At 36.7% G+C, this 24041-nt stretch overlaps 1 protein-coding gene across 3 annotated transcripts in view; it reads right to left on the reverse strand.

The window, feature by feature from the left end:
• Positions 1–6962: 6962 nt before the first annotated feature.
• GOPC (golgi associated PDZ and coiled-coil motif containing) overlaps positions 6963–24041 on the reverse strand; it is a 45366-nt gene continuing 28287 nt past the window's right edge. For 2 of the 3 annotated variants that reach the window (XM_014866126.3, XM_070496140.1), the window contains 7 exons: positions 23925–23948; positions 20863–21038; positions 19685–19850; positions 17193–17288; positions 15415–15579; positions 13087–13267; positions 6963–10039 (listed from right to left, as the gene is read on the reverse strand). In XM_014866126.3, the coding sequence (XP_014721612.2) occupies positions 9909–10039; positions 13087–13267; positions 15415–15579; positions 17193–17288; positions 19685–19850; positions 20863–21038; positions 23925–23948 (939 nt within the window). In that variant the 3' untranslated portion in view covers positions 6963–9908. The remainder of the gene's footprint in view (positions 10040–13086; positions 13268–15414; positions 15580–17192; positions 17289–19684; positions 19851–20862; positions 21039–23924; positions 23949–24041) is intronic. The other variant, XM_014866127.3, reaches the window with a different exon arrangement.

A 24041-nucleotide genomic window follows, 5' to 3' on the forward strand; every position in this document is an offset into this window, starting at 1 on the left:
ATGTCCAACTAGGTCAAGGTCTTCTCGGTTCTTCCCCTACAGTCATGTTGGAGAATTCAGTGTCCAACATGGTCACTGGCATGGTTTTTTTGTCTTCCACTCCATTTTAAACCACCTTCACACATGTCCACACTCTTCTTATCAGCAAAAACTCCAGCTCTGAAATCTTAATAGTTCTGCCTCTGTTCAAAACCTCCTAATCTTCTGATTCATTACCTTTCATCCTACTTATTCACTGATTTCATTAAGATATTTAATGGGGGAGCTGGCCCAGTGGCCTAGGGCTTGAGTTCGCCTGCTCTGCTTCAGCAGGCCAGTTTCGTGGGTGCAGATCCTGGGCACCGACCTACACTACTCATCAGCCATGCTGTGCTGGTGACCCAAATACAAAATAGAGGATGTTAGCTCAGGGTGAATCTTCCTCAGTAAGAAAAACAAAGAAAAAAAATAATGCCTAGATCCCGTCATTTTCCTTTGGTTGTTAAACTTTTTAAGTTGCATTTCCTTCCCCATCCATCACTTGAACTGTCTTGTCTCAGCATGTTCACTGCACTGTCTTTCCAGGAACCCCAAACCTTGAGGCCCCAGCAGCTTAAGCCCCCTTCAGGATATCATCTCCGTATCTCCTTCACAGCAGCAGAAGGATATTGCATAACTGTTCACACCAGGGCTCTTACAAACTCTTAGCTTCCAATTTACCTGGGGCCCATTTCTCCTCAACCCTTTCCCTTATCCTTGATGGGCTTCGTTTCCCATCCCCCTCAGCAACTATTCCAAAGCAACACTACTCTCCACACTCTCCCTTTACCCTGAGATCTTGCCACCTCCTTCACCTAGAAAAGTCATTAAAATCAGATCCTACAACTGCCTGTTCATCCGTCTTCCCATAAAAAAGCTGTGTCCACTCCAGTCCTTTCCTCCTTCCCTCCTGTGTCCATGGGAAAGGTGTCGGGAACCTTCTCCTGGGACCCAATTCTCATTGCCTCCTCCATCATCTCAGATTTTGCTCCGATCACCCCCTTTTTCCTCATCTTCAACTTCTCCCTCTCAACTGATATCTTCCTCGCAGCCTATAAACGTGTTCTCACGTGTAAAGAATTCTCCCTTAATATCCCAAGCCCCTCTAATTACCTATCCTCTTTCCTCCAAGCATGATCTTCCTATGCTTCACATTTTCGTATGCCTTACCTCTCATTCATTCTTTTCCTAATGTAATTTGTATTTTTATCAGTTATACGTGTACGCAAAACATAGTAAACCGTTCCATTTGTTCAAGACTTCTTTTGCATCCTTTCAGGGCATTTTAAATGGTTTTTATATAAATACTGCACATTTTTTGTTTAATTTGTGCTTGTTTTTCATTGTTGTTGTCATTGAAAATGGTCCCACCCTCCCCCCCCCTCCTTTAACATATCAAGAGCCAATATAGCCCTAGTGGAAAAAATGTGAATTCTGGGACTAGACTGCCTGGGTTCAAATTCTGCTCCAATTGTGTGACCAAGAAAGTGTTATTTTACCTCTCTCTGACTCCATTTCCTCATTTCTAAATGGAGATAATAATAGTATATACCTTATGGGGTTGTGGTGAAGATTACAAGGGTTAATACATGTAAAACCCTTAGAACAGTGTGTGACCCATGGTAAGTACCATGTTGGTATTAGCTATTATATATATTTTTTCTTCCTGTTTAATTTCTGTTTATATGCTGCTCCTTTACTAAATTTTCTTTTTTTTTTTTGAGGAAGATTAGCCCTGAGCTAACATCCACTGCCAATCCTCCTCTTTTTGCTGAGGAAGACTGGCCCTGAGCTAACATCTGTGCCCATCTTCCTCAACTTTATATGTGGAACGTCTACCACAGCATGGCTTGCCAAGCAGTGCCATGTCTGCACCCGGGATTGGAACCAGCGAACCCCGGGCCACCGAAGCGGAACGTGTGCACTTAACCACTGTGCCACTGGGCCAGCTCCTAAATTTTCTTATTCTTCCTAGTAGTTTTTAGTTGATTCTCTTGGGTTTTTGGAAGTGTGATCATAATGTCTGCAAATAGTGCTGGGGCAACCTCTTTTACAGTATTTATACGTACACTTAATTCCATTGGCAGTATCTCCACTGCCATATTAAATGCTTCTAGTATCTCCCTGCTAAGCATGATGCTGAGTTTGGGGCAGAGATAGATTATGTTGAGGAATATGTTATTATGTAAAGAAAGCATACGTTTATTCCTTTTCCCTTGCCAAGAATGGATGTTGAATTTTTGACCAATGTTTTCAGCATCTACAGACTTAGAAGCAAATTATTTTCTTCCCTAGGACCCCTCTGTAGACCCAGCCATGTATTAATTACATCATTAGGTGTCCTAATATTAAATATTTGGTTATGGTGTATGAGTGCATTAAAAGTGGTGCAGAATTTGCGCTGATAACATTTTATTTGGGATTTTTGCATTAACATTCCTTTGTGAGACAGGCCTTTCGTTTTCTTTCTTTATGTCAGTCTTTGTCAGGTTTCACTGGCTTGACAAAAACAATTTAGAAGTGTTCTTCACTTTTTAGGTTCTTCTCTTGCTGGGCGTTGGAACTACCTGCTCTGTAAGGGTTTGGTAGCAGTGCCCTGTCAAATCATACATTGTGGTGATTTGAGGGGGGCAGCACTCCGACAATTTTTTCTATGGCAATCTGCTTAGATTTGAAAACTTGTTTTGATAAGTTACATTCGCTTAGAAAAGTTTTCAAATTTATTCATATAGAATTGAACAAAATAGTGTTTTATTATTCTTTTAGATTCCTCTGCTTTTGTGGCTATTTCTCCCTTATTTCTTATTTTTACGTTTGCCTTTACTCTTTTTTCATGATTAGTTTAGCCTGCAGTTTATCTATTTTATTGCCTTTTTCCCCTGAAAAATTCAGTTTTTGATTTTTTTTTTTTCTTAGTTCTACTGTCTTTTTGCTTTCAGAAGCCGACAAGCCATTTGTTAAAACCCCTGGTAGAGCTCACAATACCCTTAACAGTGGGGAGGATGACATTAAAGGCACCGAGTGAGAATGACACCTCCCCAAATGTCACAAATATCCTTGTTGCAAGCTTGCTTCCTAAAGAATACGGGACTTACGCACACAGGAGTTGGGCATTTGTGCATGGGGGAGGGGGAATGCAGTAGTTTCAAGGATCCGGGAATCTACTGTGTAACTTCAGGAGTTCCTGAATTCTACCAGCCAGCCACTCAACCAAAGAAAACTATTTCTAGTGATATTCAGATCCAGCTCAACCATCATTTAAAAAAATCAAAACTGAATCAATCCTAGGGTCCAGCAAACCTTGCACCACTTAAGAGAAATACAGATAATTATTGGGAGGACCTGAAAAGCTGACGATTTCATCTCTATTTCCCCTTTCCCTTTTTGGATGCGGCCTGTTAAAGTAGACTCAAGAGACGGATTGAGTCCCGGCTCTGAGGCTAGCTGCATGACCCTGGACAAGTGATATAACTTTCTAGTCCTCAGTTTATTCTTCCTCATAATAAAGAGTATTTTATTTGATAATCTTCATAAAGCCTTCCGGCTCTAACAATAGGCGGAAGTAGAATATCACATTTGGAACCTGCTGCCCCCTGCTGGCATTTTAGCAAATTGCAAATGTTACCTTCCCAAAGCATAGAATCCAAGTTTTAGCGTCTGTTTTACATTTTGTCTATGTAATTTTTCTTCTTGCAGTCCATTCATCTGTCTTCCTATTTATAAGCCAGAGGTCTTTTACAATCAAATACCCTATTAACTTGTACTTTAAAACAATCTTGTCTGTTCAAATCTTTCTTCTTTCCTATTTGAAAGTTTTGTTGTCACCTCCCACTATTGTGATTGCTTTTTATAATTTTCTTGTGGTTCTATTAATTTTTGCTTTCTATATTTTGAGGCTATTTTAAATTGGTATATACAAGATAAGAATTATTTTAACTTTGCAGTGAGTTGATTCTTTAAGAATTTAAGTAGCTTTCCCTCTCCCTGATAATGCTTTTTTTTCCTCAAGCCCGTTTTCTGATATGAATTTAACTAACTCAGCTTGCCTTTGGAAAATGTATGGCCACTGTATCTCTATCCTTTCACTTTCATATTTCCTGTGTCCTTATGTTTTAGGTGTGTTCCTTATAGACAACTTGTTGCTGGATTATTTTTTCCACTTTGAAATTCCTTCTTTTAACTGGAGAGTTTAGTCCTTGATCAGCACTCTGGAAGTCCAATCCCAGTAACACGCCCTTGGATCCTGTCAGTACATGCTAGCAATTCTTACATTTTTGGTGTCTAGTCTCTCTCCTCCCTTCCCAGGTAGATAGAGGCAGTTATTGTCTGAGGGGATGGGGGAGGGGGTGGGGTAGCAGCCTCTGCAGCATCTCTAGCATAGCACAGGTGACTTATTAGGGAAGGGTGGAGTACTTCTGCAAGACCAGAGGGTGCCGTAGGGACTGTGGAGTCAACATCCTCAGGGGCGTCCATCCAAAAGTCCCCATGGCATGTTTCAGGCTTCTAGGTTTCCCCACCAGGGGCCTGACTTTCACAAAACAGACCAAACTTGGCTGAACATTCTTCTCTGAACCTCTGCGACATAACAATTAGACGTTCAGCCTGAAGCTCGGCTGTTTCAACCCTTCCATTGCAGGAGAAAAGGCCTCCTTTAAGCTCCCCGGAGGTCCTCTGGCTCTCATATTTTGGCATTACCAGTTGATAACAGCCCTGTCTCTCATTACCCTTCTAAAGGTCATCAATTCAACCTGGCAGTGACCAGCCAACTCTGCTGTTCTTGTAGACATTGTTCTCCCCATATTTATCAAATGCCTGAATCACTGAACTTCTAGAGAATTCCTCTCCCTGGGGACATTTGCCCAAGTTACCACCTGTATCTGGGGTCTCCAAGACCACCCCCAGTTTGCATGATTTGCTAGGACCCACAGGACTAAGCAGAGCTGTACTCACAATTATGATTTACTACAGAGAAAGAACACCAAGCAAGATCAGTAACAGGAAAAGGCCCACGAACAAAGTCCAGAGAAACCACACACAAACTCCAGGATTCATCCCCCAATGGAGTCACGTAGGATGAGCTTCTTTGCTCCAGCACTGATGTGTATCACGAACAAAGTACTGCCCCCCAGGGAGGCTTGCCTGAGCCTGGGCAGGGGAGTCACCATGCTGTTCATCAGGCTCAGCCACATAGGCACACTCTGCCTGGCAGGTACCAAAATCCAGATTCCCAGAAGGAAAGCAGATGATCAACATAAACCCTCTTGTTTCTACACACATTTCAGGCACAGTAAATCACCCTTACAGCTAGGAAATCGGGGGAACACTCCCCAAATCCAAACTGCTGGACACTGGTCAAAGGCGAACCTTTTAAGCAGGTCTTTCTGAGGGAAACAGTTTCAAGCCTGCTGTGTTACCTCTTTTCTGCACACCATCTGTGAAATATTTAGTAACTGAGCCATGAGCTTGTGCTAAGGACCATATGTACCCCACTTACTGACCAGGATGTCATCCTCTTCACCCATTGAGTGTGGGATGAGCCAGTTCCTAATCTCCTATTAACCTGTTTCGTCAGATGTCACTCCAGGTCCACTTGTGTTAGTCTGGGTTCTCTAAGAAGCAGGCGCCAAGACCAAGAAGAAATCAGTGGTATGACATTTATTAGGGCAACGCTGGTGAGGGAAAATTGGGAGGGGGCTGGGGTTGGTGGGAGGCTGGGAGGCAACCAGATCCTGACACAAGTATGACCTCAGGTGAATGAAAGGAGGAAGGTTCAGTGAAAGCATCTTAGACTATAACGTAATCCTAAAGGAGTCTGGCAAGACCGTCAGGGAGGCCCCAAGCCCAAGTCAGGAGTCATAACATCCTCGTCACGAGCAGTCGTTGGCTGGCAGCAGCGTGAGAAGCGGAGCCTCTGTGTTGACACAGGGACGGATTTCAGAGTGCAGCCACCGGGCCTTCCTTCAGTCAGTTATGCTCCCTCCTGCTGGAGATCTGAGACACTCACAACAGTGGTTATAGCTCTCGAAATATGCCTGAAGATCTGCTATCCAACAAATATTTAGCACCAACAGCACATGGTAATTTGCAATACCTTTCAGTTAAAAATAGTTATAAAACCACCGAAAACAGAACACTGATTAACAATGAAAATCAAATAATCGTTTACATTTCATAAATTGAACAATATCCTATGCAAGTGACTTCTGGAAAAAGACTTTTCCAAATTGCTTCATGGAGTGGGGACTTTAAACTGACACCAAGATAGCACATTGTATTAGGGCTAAATCAAGGTCAGTCCATGACAAAAAATAAGTATTTCTAAATGTTCACGGCAGGTAATTTTCTGAAATATGATTTATATTAATTAATACTTAGAGTAAAATACCATTTGTAAGTTTATCTTCCTGATTGACTTCAAATACCTTAAGGTATTCCTAAACATTTTACACCTAGTTCTTAGGCTGACTATAAATGACAATATGTAAAACTTCTGATGCAAAGAGACTGAACAATGTTTACAGATGCTTCTAAAACTTATTTTACAAATAATTTGGGAACTTCTAAATTATATATGCTTAGATGACAAAACTGAAGAACATCCTCTGACATAGTATCTAAGGTTTCATCTTCTAATTTTTATCAACATTATCCTCATATATAACATTGGCCATCAATATTTGTAACAAAAAACTAACCTAAGGTGACCAGGGTTTCTGCCATCTGCTAAGTTTCAACACAGAATTGGTCCCACAGTTGCTCTGGCAGCTCCTGCCAACCCACATGGTTTTAGCTAACTCATATTAAACAGATCCCAAGATCAAACAGTTAATTCCTACCAAAAAAAAGATGTTCCACTATAGTAACTAGGTTCAGCCTTTGCATGGACTTTTTGACATGTTGGTACAAATAACAGAAGCTATGGAAATAAATAATAAACCAAAATATTTAATGTGAAAGAAACGTGAAATGTTTATTTTTTTAATGAGATCAATACCATTTTAATGTAGAAGATGCCATCTTTATTTACAAGCTAATAAAAAAATATTAAACTCAACTCAACTCAACTAGATATAATACATTTGTCATAAATCCTATAGATCTGAGGCTGACCCTAAGGGGAAGACTGGATAGGTGGAATAGTGGATTACATAATGGAGATGTCAAATAATGTGCAACTTACACGTGAATCAATATATTTCATTTCTAAACACGAACACAAAATAAGTCCACTGTTGGGGGAATAAAACCAACACCAAGGACAAGCTGTGCTAATTTTTGGCAATTGTTCAGTTATAATTACTGAGACTCAAAAAATTTTCATCTTCTTTCAATCTATTTTAACAAGTCTCCTAACTCAAATGTTGTTTTTCCATCTCATTCACAAGAGATATTGTAGAAGAGAACTGTAGAGGTCAAAATGTAAATACACACATACACACAACCTTCACACTCTACTGAAAGTTTTCCTCAGCTATTCTGTTTATGTATGCATTTGTGTATTTTTCTTTTTACTTTTTAACTGTAATGGCTTTGCAACAGTTCTCTCCTGATCTGTTTGGTTTTGTCCTAGAAACCTGAGTGTTATGAGTTTCTTTCCTGTAAGTGTGAAAATATAAAAACCGCTTCTCATTCAGTCCTTTGGAAAAAGTCTATAATTCTTAGTTTATCCCCCAAAAGCCATATATTCTAAAAGGAACTTTGAACTGGGTCCTTTCTGAACACCGACCAGGCAGCTCACAGGACCCTCTGACCAACACTGCTCTTGCACAGGCCTGCAAACCAAGGCGAAGCAGGAAGGAAAGGCAACAGACCTGTACAATTTTAAACTACCTGGAAAACTATTCATTCTGCTAATCAGCCCTCGCAAGGAGTTTATATCGCATCTTATACATTCCTTTGTATTACACAGCATCCTCACAGAAATGCCAATTCAAGGCTCTAAAAAACTCTTTATAGACTCATTAGATAGTTCTTGAAAATCAAAAGGTTTTTAGCTAGTATTTCCTAAGGATTCAGTCATAGTAAATAAAGGATATTCTCTGAAAAAATGCCAAGGTCATCCCATCCCATCTGTGTTTTAAAAAAATAATAATAATACGGTCCAAGTCACAACAAAAAAGTTTCAGATATGCTACCATGGACATTTTTTTGAGTAAATGAACACACCGGCTAAAATCCAGTTTGCAGATCTCATGTCATGCATGGGGTATGTGTCTGGAGTAGGGGGAATGCAGAAAGAAAAAAATACTTTTTTCTTTTAAGAGGCCTAGCCTGTCAGGAGCAAACAGTAACATGTAGCTTGCTCAGTCAGTTGTACAATTACACACTAGCTTTTGCTTAGAGGCAACGTTACACTAAGGCATTTTAATATCATAACAACATACACTATGAATTGCATCTCTATCACAAATTAACATGGTGATATACAGATGAACAAAACCCCACCCCAAACAAGCCATAAATGAGCAAAAGTTAAAACAAAAATTCATAAATAGCAAAACCACCAAATAAAGTATATACATTTTATAGATTTACCTATGAACAAATATATAGTGCACATAACATCTGAGTATTAGAAATGAAGATACTGATAATACTCTAAAAGCCTTGTAGGTTTTCCCCACTTAATATCCCCTAATATGTGTAACCTTTAATAAAACAGTGATATTGGCAAAACTATCACCTCTTTAAATGCAATGTTTTACTCCCCAGCTGGGTTCAGGGGCCTGCAGATAAGAGGGCAGGCACTCTATGCTGCATCCTGGGATAAGAGATGGAGCACGTCTGTAGTTTGCATATGAAAAGCGCTTTAGTCACACATCACACTGACGTGAAACGCCCAACCAAAGCAATTACTGTATCAAAATGTCTTCCCCTGTCTTGATGACCAGTGCCTCAGCTTTTGAGATGATTGGCAAATCAGTTACTCTGAGAAAAAACTGCTGTTTGAATGTAACGTATTTTGTTGACATAGTAATAAATTTAAGCTTTTACTGCCAGAAAAATGTATCTTTAAGTGCCAGGACTATCACAACAAGACAAACTTTGCGAACAACTCAAAATGTGTAAAACTGTCTTTCGTGGATCCCAGAAAAAAAAAAGCTTTGAGACTAAACAGTAATCACGTGATGCTCCAATAACCATGCACACAGATCAACATAATTGTGAACAGATATTTTACCCTCATTTGCATTTCTTTAAAAACCAGGAAAGTACGATGTACAACAACTTTTTGAAAACTATTTCTAGTGCAGCATTGATTGATAAAGGATTCCTTAAAGAAAACTGCTTCGTACTGCACTGAATAAAGCTGAAAGGCAAACTCATTACAAGAAATGATTAAGAACTGATTTAGATATCAGGATGCACAATAAATTAAAAAAAAACCTAAAATCATTCTTTCAGTTTAAAAAAAAATTAAGTCAAGCCTACTTTTCTGCAATTCATTGAGTCAAGTTCTGTCCTTTGAAACACAGCACTTAACATTCTGCAATATATAATATGAATTCATTTATTCTCTTGTATTTAAAGGCTATTTCTTATATTCCAGTTAGCACTGTCCTTCTACTAAGTGGAAAGGAACCAAACAAAACAGTAGTGCTTCACCTGGTACTTAAGAGCCTAGTAATATCCCTTTGGGAAACTCATGCTTTGGCGCTTTACAATTTTCAGGAAATCAAATTGCTTTACATGCAATAGCTAATTACCGTATACCGCAGAAAACATGGAGTTTTATGCATCTAGAATTGCTCACGTGAAGCCCTGAGGTACCCGCCTTTCATTTAGGCAACAAACAGCCTCCCTTGATCTTGTGTAGTCTGTCACCATCTTCCCTAATGCCCCAAATTCAGAACAGTCTCATTAACAACCTTGCAGGGGGTACAGTCAATTTAAGAAGATTTTCTCTGATACACACTGTGCAGATCATCTAACTTAGAAGCACTGTCTTCTAGTGAGGTTTCACTGGAAGTTCCTAGGTCGCCGTTTTCATGTCCATCAGTTACTGCCTTCTTATTAAATCCTGAAAGAAAGAGAACAAAGCAGACATTCTCTAAGTCTAAAAAAAAGTCACAATTTTATTGAGCAAACACAAAGGCAGGCCCACTATAATTAATGATAGTAATATAAGGCAAATAACGGGCCCTAGATTAATCAAGTGCTTCCTTCTTATAGCAGATAACATTGGACGGATTTGTTAATATTATCTATTGGACCTATCTAAAAATTGTATAAAATTTCCCAGCATATTTTCCATGAAACTTAGAATCGATACACACAATCATAAAATTCAGTCAACACTTACACAAACTGCTACTGAACTATAAATTGATTTTCTTTTACATTTTGCTTTCAGATTATTTAACTTCATTTCACTGAGGCACATGCTAGTTTATCGCTAAAATTCTAGTTTGTTGGCAAGACAATGTCCAGATAAAATTTAAAACTAATTTTGGTTAATCTACAGAATAGATAATAGGCTTACAAGTAAATGAGAGTTGACCATGTCATCTGTTTAGTGAGCTATGAAGTATGGACATGTGCTAAACAATAACCAAAGGATTTATTTTTTGTGATCTGAGTCAGTTAATAATAATATCCTAAGAGTATATACATTTTTGGGTATTTGAGTCACATTTTAAGTGGTCTGCAATTTACATAGGTGACAGAGAAGTCTTTTAGCCTCAGCTGCAAAAAAGGAGGGCACAAGCTTTCTAGTCCTGACAGAAAATAGCACAAAGGGTGAAAGACAATGAGATCATAGGGAGAACAGCCCAACAGTGTAAGGTTTTGACATCCTGCCACAATGGTTTTGTTCAAGATACATGGGGAGAGCAATCATTGCTTTAATAATAATGTCTTTGTGTAGATAATTCATAACATACAGGCTTACCAAAAGGGTAAAAGTTCATCCATTCACTATAAAACTCTATCCCAGAAGTTCTCGAACTTCTTGGTCTCAGAATGCCCTTACACTCTTAGTAAGTACTGAGGACTCCAAAGAGCTTCTGTTCGTGTGGGTTATTAATGTTATGTGGGTTACTGATATTTGCCATATTAGTAATTAAAACAGAAATCTAAAAAAATTTATTCGTTAAAAATGACAATAAACCCAATAAATGTTAACATAAATAACATATTTGCTTAGTGAAAATAACTCTATTTTCCAAAAAATTTAGTCTGAAGAGTAGTATTATTTTACAATTTTGCAAAGATCCTTAATGTCTGGCTTTACAGAAGATAGCTGGATTCTCACAATTGCTTCTGCTCAAGCTGCTACAAGCGTATGAAGAAAGTTCACCTTCACACAGATATGTAGTTGGAAGAGGAAAGAGTAGTTTAACAGCCTTTTCAGATAACTGTCAATATTCTTCTTTGGTATTATACCAAAATTTGACAATACAGAATTTGAAACCCCTATCAATTAACTTTTCACACTCTGTTACATTAAAATCCATTTGTTTATCCTGCACTCTGAATGGCTCTTTTACCCATAAAGGATTTTATAACATCATGCACTGCTCATTTGAAAACCATAAGATCACTCAGTTATGTAGCAATTCCAAAAACTGACACATTTCCTTTTACCATATCAAATATCGCATTCATTAATATCACCAGCAATCTTATTAGAAAAGTTCTTTAAGTGTTGGGAAGCTGTCAAGCTCATGGTGGTTGATGCATGTTACAAAATTCTAATTTTCACTTGAAACCTCACATTTCATCACTGGCAATAGTCATTCATTGCTTAATAACAAAGATTCATTCTGAGAAACGCGTCATTAGGTGATCTTGTCATTGTGTAAACATCACAGTGTTCTTACACAAACCTGGATGGTACAGCCCACTACACACCTAGGCTATATGGTATTAAGGTTCTGGGACACCATTGTATACGTGCTCCATCGTTGACTGAAATGTTATGCAGTGCATAACCGTATTGCCACTTGTTTTCCTTGAAGTGATGGACTCGCTTTGTTCATTTTAAAGAAAATGGCTGCCAAACAGCATGAATAACCATAACTTGTCATTCTTTCAAGTAAAAATTGCCTTCCATGAAAGACATGGCTAATTCAGCTAGCAACTTAATCACTGAAGTATTTTTCCTCAAGACGAGCATCGTAGGTCAGCATGCAGAGTAAGTGCTTTATGCATACTTCCCATCTCATCACACAGAATATAAAAAACATGCACTCAAGGATCAAGATTTAATAAAAGGAACAGTTTTTACTATTGCAACAAGGATATTCTTAAGTGAAACTGGCATTTTCTTCTTCTTTTACTCTGAGTGGACGGCAAGGAAGAAAACAAAGAGTACCGGTACAGTGGCGTCACTAGTACAGAAGTGTCGTAAGTGCAGTGGTGTCACTGCCTTGATTCGTACTAAGGCACCAGTAGTTTTACCCCCATTGCTTTTGCACTGTCAGTACAAATATCAACACAGCAAAAAAAGAGAAATGTTTTAGTAGTGTTATGAAAAGTTTTGACTTCATGAAGCTCCGGAAAGGTTTCAGGGACCCAGAAGTCCACGGATCACAATTTAAGAACCTTTGCTCTATGTAAAAGAAAGTGCAACAATTTTTCTTTAAAATATGCATAAATGATAGCAAACGAACCAAACCAAAACTCCTCAAGATCATATATACTGATTCTAAAAACAATCACAGACAACAGTCTAATCACTTACTCATATTTAGTTAATAAATCATTGTATTATGACAGAAGAATTTTCATTAAGACAGTAAGATGACATTAGGATATATCTACTCTAAAAGGTATTGTTGGTCTTTTTTCAGAGTCTACAAAACTTGAATTTTACTTATTTTTCAAGGATCACTTGTAGTTCAAGTAACGTACTTGTCTTAAAGCCCAAGATGAATCTAGGAAAACTTACATGTAAATAAAATTCTGGCATAGTTACCAGCGTACAATAAAAGTATAAGCAAGGGAAAGCCATGCATTCTGTTAGTGAATCATTAAATCAGTGTTACTGAGAACATCTCAGGCTTTTATATTTTAAAAGTTTATTAATAGTAAATAATTAATAATAACTTTTAGAGTGATTTTTACCTTGTAACGCTTTGATTTCCCCGCTTGTGTCTTTGCAGCTAGCACCAGGATTACTACCTCCCTCTAACTCATCAAGGTACAGCCGGTAACGATGTCCACTCTCATCTTCATACTCCACATTTTCATCATCAGAATCCACTTCAGGAGCCACATAAACTACTTCAAATTCAATCTCTCCTCTCTAAAATGGGGAAAGAAAATGAGGAAGTCAAGTTATTAACATTGTAATTAAAAAAGGATTTCCAAATTCTTTGGGCTGGGGAGAAGTAGTCAGCCCTCAGATGCAGCTCCTTTCAAGACAACAAATAATGAAATTCTAGAATCTCGAGAGATGGAGGAGAACTTAGAAGCTTCAGAAGTGTCCAGATCAACCCCACGAATCCTCTCTACAAGTAATTTCTTTTTAATATTACAATAGCTCTTTCTACTGATCACAATATTTTTGTTAATAGACCTAAAATAAAAAAGGATGTTAACTATTCAATTTACAGAATTTTTGGAACCAATGTTCTGTTTAAAAGTCATTTTGCCATTTTGTACTTTACACAGCAATTCAGCAAATCATCTAAATAGTCAGATATTAAAGTTGCACTTAATGGCATCGCATAAACTCTTCCTTGACTAATTCAAGAAACCTGTACAATGATGTCTTGTGTCCTATTGAATGGGTTTTGTTCCTTAACTTTCACTGAGTACCAGACATAGTGTTAATCAAGGTATTATGTTCAGTAATATTGTACAGAAATTCCTTTATTTATTGTGCAAAATTATATCCTTCAATCCTCAGAATAACCCTATTGTAGTCTCTTTTACATGAATGACAAACCTGAGTGAGACCTGGAGAGAGCAGGTAACTTCCAATACGATGAACAAGTAAAAACAGAAAAATAGAAATCTGACTCCAAAGTCCTTGCTCTTTGCTCTTCCTACCACACTGGACTACACGTGGAATATGTGTACTGTTAGTCTTTAACAACTTCATGTTCAAGTGAAAAGTTACAGATTATTTTACATTAAAAAAAATTCCAAGCTATAATTGTCATTTTATAAGAGACTATAATCACTACACACAAGTCTGGTATTTACAACTCTGAAAATTATGGCCTGCTTTTGCTCAGAAGAAAGCATGCCATTTTTCACTGCTCCTCACTAAGTTAGTCTCTTTGGTGCTCTTTCCCAGCAGTTTAAAGTTATGCTTCAGAATTTTAATATGTGCTTATTAGCATTTCCTTAAAACTTTATGACTGCCTACCACTGCTGCTGTTCACCCACTCTTACGCCACTGGATGACAGCAAAGTTGGGTTAAGAAAACACTAACTTAAAGAGGCTAGGGTTGCATTCTTAGATCTCCCTTAACAGATAATGCTTTAAAAATATCATTTTGGTGAGACAGATAACGCAGAAGTCTTCAGTAAAGTTCTAGGTGACAGAATTCGGTCTGTGGGTAGCTGTAATGCAGACACAGATTTTAGGCTTAATAAGAGGGAAGAGCTTTCCAAAATCAGCAATATACAACAATGGAATGGACTGCTTTATCATCAACAAACCCTCCCTTAAATGCAATCATTTAATTAGCGATACTGTAGAGATTTATGCATCATGTAGAGTTGAACCAAATGAGCTAGAAATTCACTTCCAACTCGGAAATTCAACTCAACACTGGCATACTACACTGATGATCCAACAAACATCTCAGTGTACTACCACCGTCTTTCGAATTCCCTTAACCCTATTCTTGAAAGAAAAAACAAAACAAAACACCTTAAGGATACTGGATAACAAATATGACCCTTGGATATGAATCCAAACTCTCTAATTTATTTGCTCTGAGACTTTGAGCAAATCATTGGATCTCTAAGAACTTTTGTTTACTCATTTAGAGTAAGTGGGTTGGGCTAAATGATTTCTAAGGAACTTTCAGTTCTAACATTTAGGACTATAAAATCAATACACTTCTAGCATTGTTTTTTCTATAATATATTTGTACAGTGTTTTAGTCACTAATGCTGTTTGGCTTTCTAAGTGCCAGGTCTTGCTCTGAGCACTTTATGTGTATTAACATACTTAATCCTTACTGCTCTCAGATGAGGACTCAAGTAACCTGCTCAAAGTTACACAGCTGTGGAAAAGAACAAATAAAATCTCCTTTTTCAGTAAATCTGGCTGAATGTCTTTGATAAAAGCCCCAAATCAAAGGAAACTAGTATCTTTATATAAACACTTCAGTATTTGAGAAACCTCCTAGGAAAGTATAAAATATTCAACAGATTCAAAAAGAACCAATTGACAGATCCACTTTTAATTACGTAAAGGTAAAGGGAACTCACCTGCTGGGAAAGAATGGTTACAGCTTCTTTATGCTTTGTATCCCTTAGGTTCACTCCATTAACAGCCAGAATAGCATCACCAACGTGCAGCCCACCACATCTATCAGCAGGTTGCCCAGGGTGGATCTCAGAAATCAGAATTGGAACGCCATGTTCCTTCCCACCCTAACCAAAAAACAAATAAACAAAAGCAGTAAATTAGTTTACTCTTTGTATAGTCACAGACTATTCTAACAATAAAATATTTTCTTAGAAATGTATTTCTTTTTTTTTTTTTAAAGATTGCCACCTGAGCTAACAACTGTTGCCATCTTTTTTTTTTTTTCTGCTTTTTCTTCCCAAATCCCTCCAGTACATAGTTGTATATTTTAATTGTGGGTCCTCCTAGTTGTGGCATGTGGGACCCCGCCTCAGCATGGCCTGATGAGTGGTGCCATGTCCGTGTCCAGGATCTGAACCAGTGAAACCCTGGGCCGCCAAAGTGGAGTATGCAAACTTAACCACTTGGCCACAGGGCAGGCCCCAGAAATATATTTCAATAAGCACCAATACTGTGTATGCTGAGTGAAATCTTATTTGCTACTTAGGTATTAGTAAATTAACTATTAGGAGTACCAAAGAGTTACCTCTGACTAAAATGACTAACAACATACATATGCTTTTCTAAAACACATTCCAGAGCCAAAAAAAAAAAACCCCTGAAAAACTAAAAAACTACAATCGGCTAAACTCTTTTAAACATAAATAAAAATATTTTATGTATTAGTAGTCCACAGCACTAACAGATTTTTATCAAATCTAAATCACTATGAAAGATAAAAACACCATTATTTTATGTACCACAAAAATAACTATAAGATTCTAAGATGAATCTCAATTTAAGAGACGTTAAATGTGAAACATAGAAATGATGAAATGCAGTATTTGGTACCTTTCATTTTCTAGCTTGTGCCATGGTTATTCATGCATGTGTGCGAGTATATATATATATATACATATATATATATGTATACATATATACATAATTTATCCTACTAAATTTATGCTCTTTCAGGGCAGTGCATTCAAAAAGGTAGGTGTTCAATAAGTACCCATCGGATAAACTTTTTATTATAAGAAACATTCCTACATTAAGCAATACCAGAAAGCAAATGACCTTAGGAAGTGCCTAAGTATTACCCAATGAAAATTAGAGTAAAGCCATCGTATCCATTCATCTGGAACACAGCTCTCAACAACAGCAAAATGACTCCAAATACATGTACTTTATAACAGATTGCTCTCAGGAATGCTGCCCAAGACAACTGTTTGTGAAGGTATCAAATTTAAAAAGGAAGAATACTTGGACCCAAGGGCCAGTGAAATCTGACAGCAAAGAAATGAGACAAGAGGAAGATAACACATACTATAGAGAAAAGAACAATACAATCTGGAGCCATTTAACATGGAAGAAAATAGTCACATCCATTCTCAAAGGCTCCTGGAGGGATCACAGGATATGGGACAGAACTATGACCTGAGTCATAATGAAAATGTAAACTATGCTTACTAACGCAATACCTCTACTACAGTAATACTATTACTAGAGTAATATATCACAGTTATTAGGAAGATTTACATACAAAAAAAAAGTTTACATGAAAGCATTGGTGCCCATGGGAATAAATTTATTATTAGAAAATATATCCAGAATACTTTGCTTGCCAATGATGTCCAAGAAAGAAGCATGATTATACTAGGTAACTGTAGCAAAGGAGACTGGGAGCACTACTTCTTACTGTAATTGAAATGCCGAGGCCTTCGTGATCTTCCTTAAGGAGGAGAACTTTTCTAATTGGACCAACACCTTGGCTTTTCTTTAAAGAGTCTTGATCCTTATTTGGGGGGAAAAAAGAAGGAAAATTAGTACTATTTAAATAATATACCAAATAGAATAAACCCACGCTATGTAATTTGCTTCTAGAAATCTTTATTAATTTCCTGGAATTGATACACAGTATAAAGACAGTAACAGACAGAAAAGCAAAAATAGTTGTTCTGTTAATACAGTGAAATGTATAGATGATTTTCTTACCCTTTTGTTCATTTCTTTAATACTAATACCTCTCTTTTTAAATTGTAGGACATTACAAAAGAAACTATCGCCAGGAATTGATGAACAAATATCTCCAAGAAATAAAAGGGGGTAACTGTTCATCTTCACTAGAAACTATCTTAAAGATCTACATCCATTTTAACTGATTCGTAGGATTGAAACATAAATTGCCAACTGGATCATTAATTACTTCTTCATTCCCTTGAGGTGTGGTGTCTACCTCTTAAATAAAGGACCTTGTGCCGTCAGTAATTCTTTCTCTGGTAGCTTTACTCTTTCCCTGTTCAGCATATAAATAAATTCTAAGCCTCTTCCAGCTTTAAAATACTGACCATGTAGAAACACAAAACAAAATAAAAACCCTTCAATCATCCCCCATCTTCTTTAGCCACTATCCCCCCTCCATCTTTCCTTAACCTCCAAACAAAGTTAAGCCTAACTACATCTACTTCCCTGGCTCCCACATTCATTTCTCCAGTCACCATAATTAGGGTTTTGCCCCAACTTGCTCCACTGAAATTGTCTTCTCCACAGTCACTGGTAACCAGTATGGCTATATCCAATGAATACTTTATTTAGTCACTACCCTACTTGAACCTTGCAGAAAGTTGATACTGTTCACTACTCCCTCCTTGAAACTCTCTTTTCCTTGGTTTCTGTTACACTACTTTCCACGATGGCCTGTATCTAACAGCTCCATCTCAGGCTTCTTCCTTTGGTAATCCACTTCTTTCCCTTACTCCATAAAAGTTTCTTTCCATCCTTGGCCTCCTGTTCTTTTCACTTTTTATATACTTTCCCTGGGTGACTTAATCAATTCCATGGTTTCAGTTACAAGAGATGGATGATTTCCCTAATATTTCTTCAACTCAGACTTCTCTCTTGAATTTGAGAGTCATATAGCCAACTGGATATATCTTGGCTGTCCCACTGGGACTTCAAACACTTACATGTCTAAAACTATCTCAACATCTTTTCTCCAAAACCTACCTTTTCTTCTATTTGCTTTATCAATCTATTTGCTTTATCATTTCACCCAGTTGCCCAAACCAAAAACCTAGACTCTTAATTCTCACTCACCTACTTAAACAAAAGCAGTTAGACACCAAGTCCTATTGATTCTAATCCTCTCAAACCTGTCCTTCCTCTCAAATGCACTTCCCCTGCTCTCATCACTTTCTCCTTGGATTTCTCTAGTATCTGTCTAATGTATCTCGACTCCAATTAGGCCTTCTTCCAAAATATCTTCTTCACTATACCAAAGTAATGGTCAAAATAACGTTAAATCTTATTAAGTCCACCATTTTATTTTAAAATCCCATGATTATCAGGTTAAGGCTCATACTCCTTTATTTAGCATAAAATAACTTTTGCCAGCTGGCCACTGCCTAGAAGTTAATGGGGACCACCAATGTTTCAAAGAAGACAATGGAATAAAGATTTATTGCAATTCCCACTTCTCTCCTACCAACTCCATGTATATATCAATTCTTCTTACAATAATCTTTGCCGAGGCAACAAATAATTTTACTATTTAAGGCCATCCTTTATCTGGTACTACGATATGTAAACCACTGGGTAGGAGTTAGACACGCTTTTATTATATTAAAGTCTGTATTATCAAGCAGCTGTTGTAATGAAATTTTATAAAGCTTTATCCAGATAGAAAGGAAAGCTCCTGTACAATGATGGATACAGAAGCAGACAACTGGATACAGATCTCAAATTCCATCTTAATTCAAGACCAAACAGGTGTAAATGCTAGTTCAGAAACTATATTTGAATCTAGTTACCAAAAATTCCCTTAAAGAACTACCCAAAATATTGGCCAATTTATCAGTATGACCACACTTTCTGCTAAACTTTAAATAAATTTAAACATGCCTAATCATGATCCAGGAAAATTCTGAATTTTGAGCCAAAGTACTAGCAATATGCATTTGCTAGCAACAGTTCACCTGTCTTCAGAAATATCACTTTCAGGGCATTAGTAATTCTATAAAGAGCTATGGGTTGTGGAAACTTTAAATATGTGTCTGTTTTAAATAAGTTTAATCCCACTTTCACTTTTTAAATAAAGGTTTTAAATAGCACTAGAATAAAAAAAATAGGGAAGACTTCTGACTAAAGAAAGAAGGAAGAGGCTGAGTGAGAACAGTAATAAAGCGAACGTACGTGGCCTGGGGGTGCTTGCATCGGTCGTTTCAGGTCATTCCGTCCTCTGCAGGCTCTGATGACGGTTTTGTGACGATGTAAATGTATTTCAGCTTCCAGCTGGTTCCAAAGCTTATCGTGAGCGGGTCCCTTCATATCTCGTCCTAGTAATTGTATTTGTTGGACCCTTCATATCGGGAAAAGAGTTAATTCAGTTAGTTTTTCATTAGGCATACTATAGAGGTAATTCAGAAGAATCACTAAACAAAAGTAGCTTTTGCATAAATCTAAGGCGATAATAAAACTAATACTCAGGAACTTCCTGATGTCTCTCAGCTTTGTAAACATGAAAACTCTGAAAATGACAGATGTCTTCAAGCGATAACTAGTTTAAAAAAAAAGAAGAAATGAGACCTTCTTTAATCATATAGTTAATTCAAATACATCTAAAGAATAATTTATGAGACTAATGTCAATTAACGTCTTTCCTGTTTGGCATGCAATCAAGGTAGGTTATCAAACTCAGGTATTATTGGATACTAGTCTTTAGATGAGGCTCACTGTACATTTCTTCTAATGATAGTTTCTTTTTATAAAATGATTATTTTAAATGTGGTAAAAGTTATTAGAAAATGTGCACTTCAACAGGATATATATCATTTTTATTTGCTCCACATCAGTTCTTAATGTGACATTAAAACAATGAGCAGAAAATTATTTAATACTAATAATAAATTACCAAAGTTCATGAATAATTCACTATAAAAAATTAATGCAAACAGAACTCTACTTTGATAAAATGACTGTCATTCCAACATGTTTTTGAGGGGCAAGAAACATTGGGTTTCAGTGATCAGAGAAAGAATTCCTTATGGAAGTCGAGCTGTCCACGTGAACATCATCTGTTCCGGTGTCAAGGCCGGGAACGGCTGAAAATGCAGCTCTAGAGTTGTCAGCATTTCACAGCAAGTTACCATCAAAGTGTGTGTGTGTGCGCACCAGAAATACTTATTTAGTGTGACTAAATAAATCTGCAATATATAACCCTACCAATATTAACTTCGTTAACAACAGTAAGCTATAGCCAACTGTAAAATACTTCTTACGGTAAAGACTAATTTATCACAACAGATAAGAGCCAACTTCATTAAAGATCCAATGTGTCAGCTAAGAGGACAAATGGTACTATTTGTACAGACCTTCCTGCCAGTTCCTTATCCAAGTACTTGGCAGCCAGTCTTGCCCCATAGACTTCAGCCTGGAGAACAGCTATATGTCTACGAAGGGCTTCGTTCTCCTTTCTCAATAACTTCACTTCAGCTTCAAGTTGAGCTTCTTTCATTTTTTCTTTTTTGTTTGCTTCAAGTTCTCTCTCCTATTGTAATTTTTTAAAAGAAAGATAATGTAGCAATAATACTTTTAAGACTCCTTAGCAATAGACCAGGTTCCTTAAAATACACAAAAGCGCACAGTCTATGATACCAACAATGAAAGCATATGATAAATATGATACCATTTCATTTCTGTAAAATGGAACACAAAGATCTGCACCCAGTTCTTTTTTAACTAGTACCTAAAGGTGTTCAAACCACTTCTAGATAAGGCAATTGCATGTTTTGGGGTATCTTGATACTGAAGATACTAAGAGAAGTAGTCTTCGCTAAGTTCATGCTAACACATACTAACAGGAGTGGCTTCAATGAATAATTGCATCTGCTCTCTATTTTCTGAAAATGACTCAAGAAAGTAAAAGAAAATAAAAATAATCACTCTGGTGGTTGTGCCCAAACATTTAATTAGCTTTAATGCAACAATTATATAGAGCAAGACAAAACCATTCAGCTACATAGAGATACATTCTATAGTTAACAGATTTTAGAGGACTACAAGAAACTTACAAAGCTTAAATTAGAACAGATATTCTAATTAAAAAAAAAACTTTATGGTCATGGAAAAATGCTGGTAACATCTGCATTAAAACTTTCACACATTATCCATTCCTACAGATAAGCGTATCTACGGTGTCAATTAGCACTGAACTCTGGGATCTGGCTCATCTATTCGTTCATAAGTTAAAATGAATGAAGAACTGTTTTCTGAGGAAAATATCAACCTCACCTGCCTACTATGAGGAAGGATGCACATCCATTTCAGCTCTCATAAAAGGATGCCATCCTATATACCGCTTGGTAGATAGTCCATATATGTGAATTAACAGGTGTTAGCCAGAGAATATAACCTCAAGATCTTTGCCATTAAATTTTTATCATAAGGGTTATAAACGTAAATGCCTTCAGGATCCAAGGACAGGACAGGTAGGCGGATACAGGACAAAGTAGAGTGGAAAATGGAAGGTACAAAATCCTGCCTAAGGTCAATCAAATTTGAATTTACACACACACACAAATTGTATGGCCCAACAAAACCCTTCTGAGAGTTGCATAAGGGCCCCAGAAGATATTTTAAGGGTCATTTTTGGATCAAGAAAACCATCCAAACACTGCAAACTTGTATGTATCCTAAGTAAAACTGCTTTTACTGTTCTGTAAGTCAGACAGTGCTCTTACTGACTCATTAAATTATGGAATCTATAAACCCTGTGAAAATATGGTTATATTTGTTGACAAGATGTGGAAGGCAATGTTCACTATACTGCCGTGTCCCCTTTATGAGATTTCAAGATCTACCTTAGCAACAGGAAAAATTGTTTCCCTTGAGCAAATGGCAAATGATATTGTTACTATTGCATGGGTACTGATCGTTGTAATTATTTCTCTTTTAATTCTGGATATTAAGAAGCTGGGAAACAAACTTAAGCAAACTTTTAGCAATTCATGGAATATACTTTGGTACTAATTAACTGTTTTGGTAATTTAACTATACTTGGTACTAAATTAACTGCTTTGACAACCATATATCAATATATGACATTTAAACGTCAATATATAACATCTTCAAATACAAGGCAGTGAGTATCACAATCTTAAAAACAAAACAATAATATACAAGCTAAAATGAATGACAACTACCAAATGTCGGATATATTTATCACTTCTTTGATCAAAAATGTGATATGTATGTAAAAGAAGGAAGATTAATTAGCAGGCTTTTTCAACTTCTGTAAAAAAAATATAACCATTAGGACATAATTTCTAGATACTGTTTTAAAGGAGTTTGAAGAACTAATAATCTAGAATCCTCCTTTTACAACAACTTTGGAATTATTAAAATTTCAATTTATTTCAGAACCTATTTCCTGAAAGGGCAGGTATCAGTTCCAAAAGAAACCACAGTTTGGATAAGATGAACAAAATTCTTTTTTATGACATTTATTGTGGTTAATGCTATTTGTTTCAGAAAAAGAGTCCCTAGAAGACCAAGAATTCTTTGGTTTATGGGCTAAATAAACTTTATGTTGAGGATTACCTATTTACAATTACTTTAATGAGCTATTTAGATAATACTTATGAAATACGAGAGACACATTAAGCCATCACTTTGCTTTAATAATTCAAACCCCTAACGAATCTGAAAAATTCTCAGGCCTGAAATTAACAGATGCAAGCAAGAACAGGACTAAGAAAACTGCAGTTAATCACTTCTAGATTTAAAGAAAAAACTTTTTTTTAACCTGTTTATTATTAGGTAAAAGCCAAGAAGTTCATTTCGTATTCAGATATCCAAATAGTATATTTTCAAAAGGAGGAAAGCCATATGACAAAATGGAACCTGGTTAGGTTGTGGTAGTGGTAAAATTAAGAATTTATATACTGTTATTTTCTAAAATAATTTCTGATAATGGGTTTCAAAATTCAGTTGTTTCAAAGCCCACACAATTATTCTCAAGACTGCTGAAAAGTTAAAACACATGCAGTGGATGAATAAGAAACCAACATGCACATTCTTTCTCTGGGGAAAGGAAGAACAAACTAGGCCTGTTTAATATATGTTCACAACACTAGAGTGGGAAAACCAATTGCTCTTCCGAAGTAGAGGTTTGAGCAAGTTACAAGGCTCAGAAGTCAAAAACTGATTATCCACAAATAATGGCTACAAATCACAAACAAAAGAAAAATCTTTTAACTACGTGTAGTGAGAAAAGAGCAATGGGCCACCCTCTTAACTTCTCAGGTATTGACACAATAAAAAATTGCCATCAACATCATTTTCAAATACAAAGTGACAACATGTAATATGCAAATAAAACACTAAGAAGACATCAGCATGACATATTAAAGCAAAACAGAAACGGCATACTTACCAGCTCCTCCACAGAGGGGACAGACTTAAGATATAAGAAAAAAGTTTTATAATTAGAAAAATATCAAACAAAAGAATTTATCTAGTGGTATAATCATTACAAGGAAAATTCTCATAT

Source organism: Equus asinus, chromosome 24, assembly GCF_041296235.1.
Source record: "Equus asinus isolate D_3611 breed Donkey chromosome 24, EquAss-T2T_v2, whole genome shotgun sequence".
Taxonomy (NCBI): domain Eukaryota; kingdom Metazoa; phylum Chordata; class Mammalia; order Perissodactyla; family Equidae; genus Equus; species Equus asinus.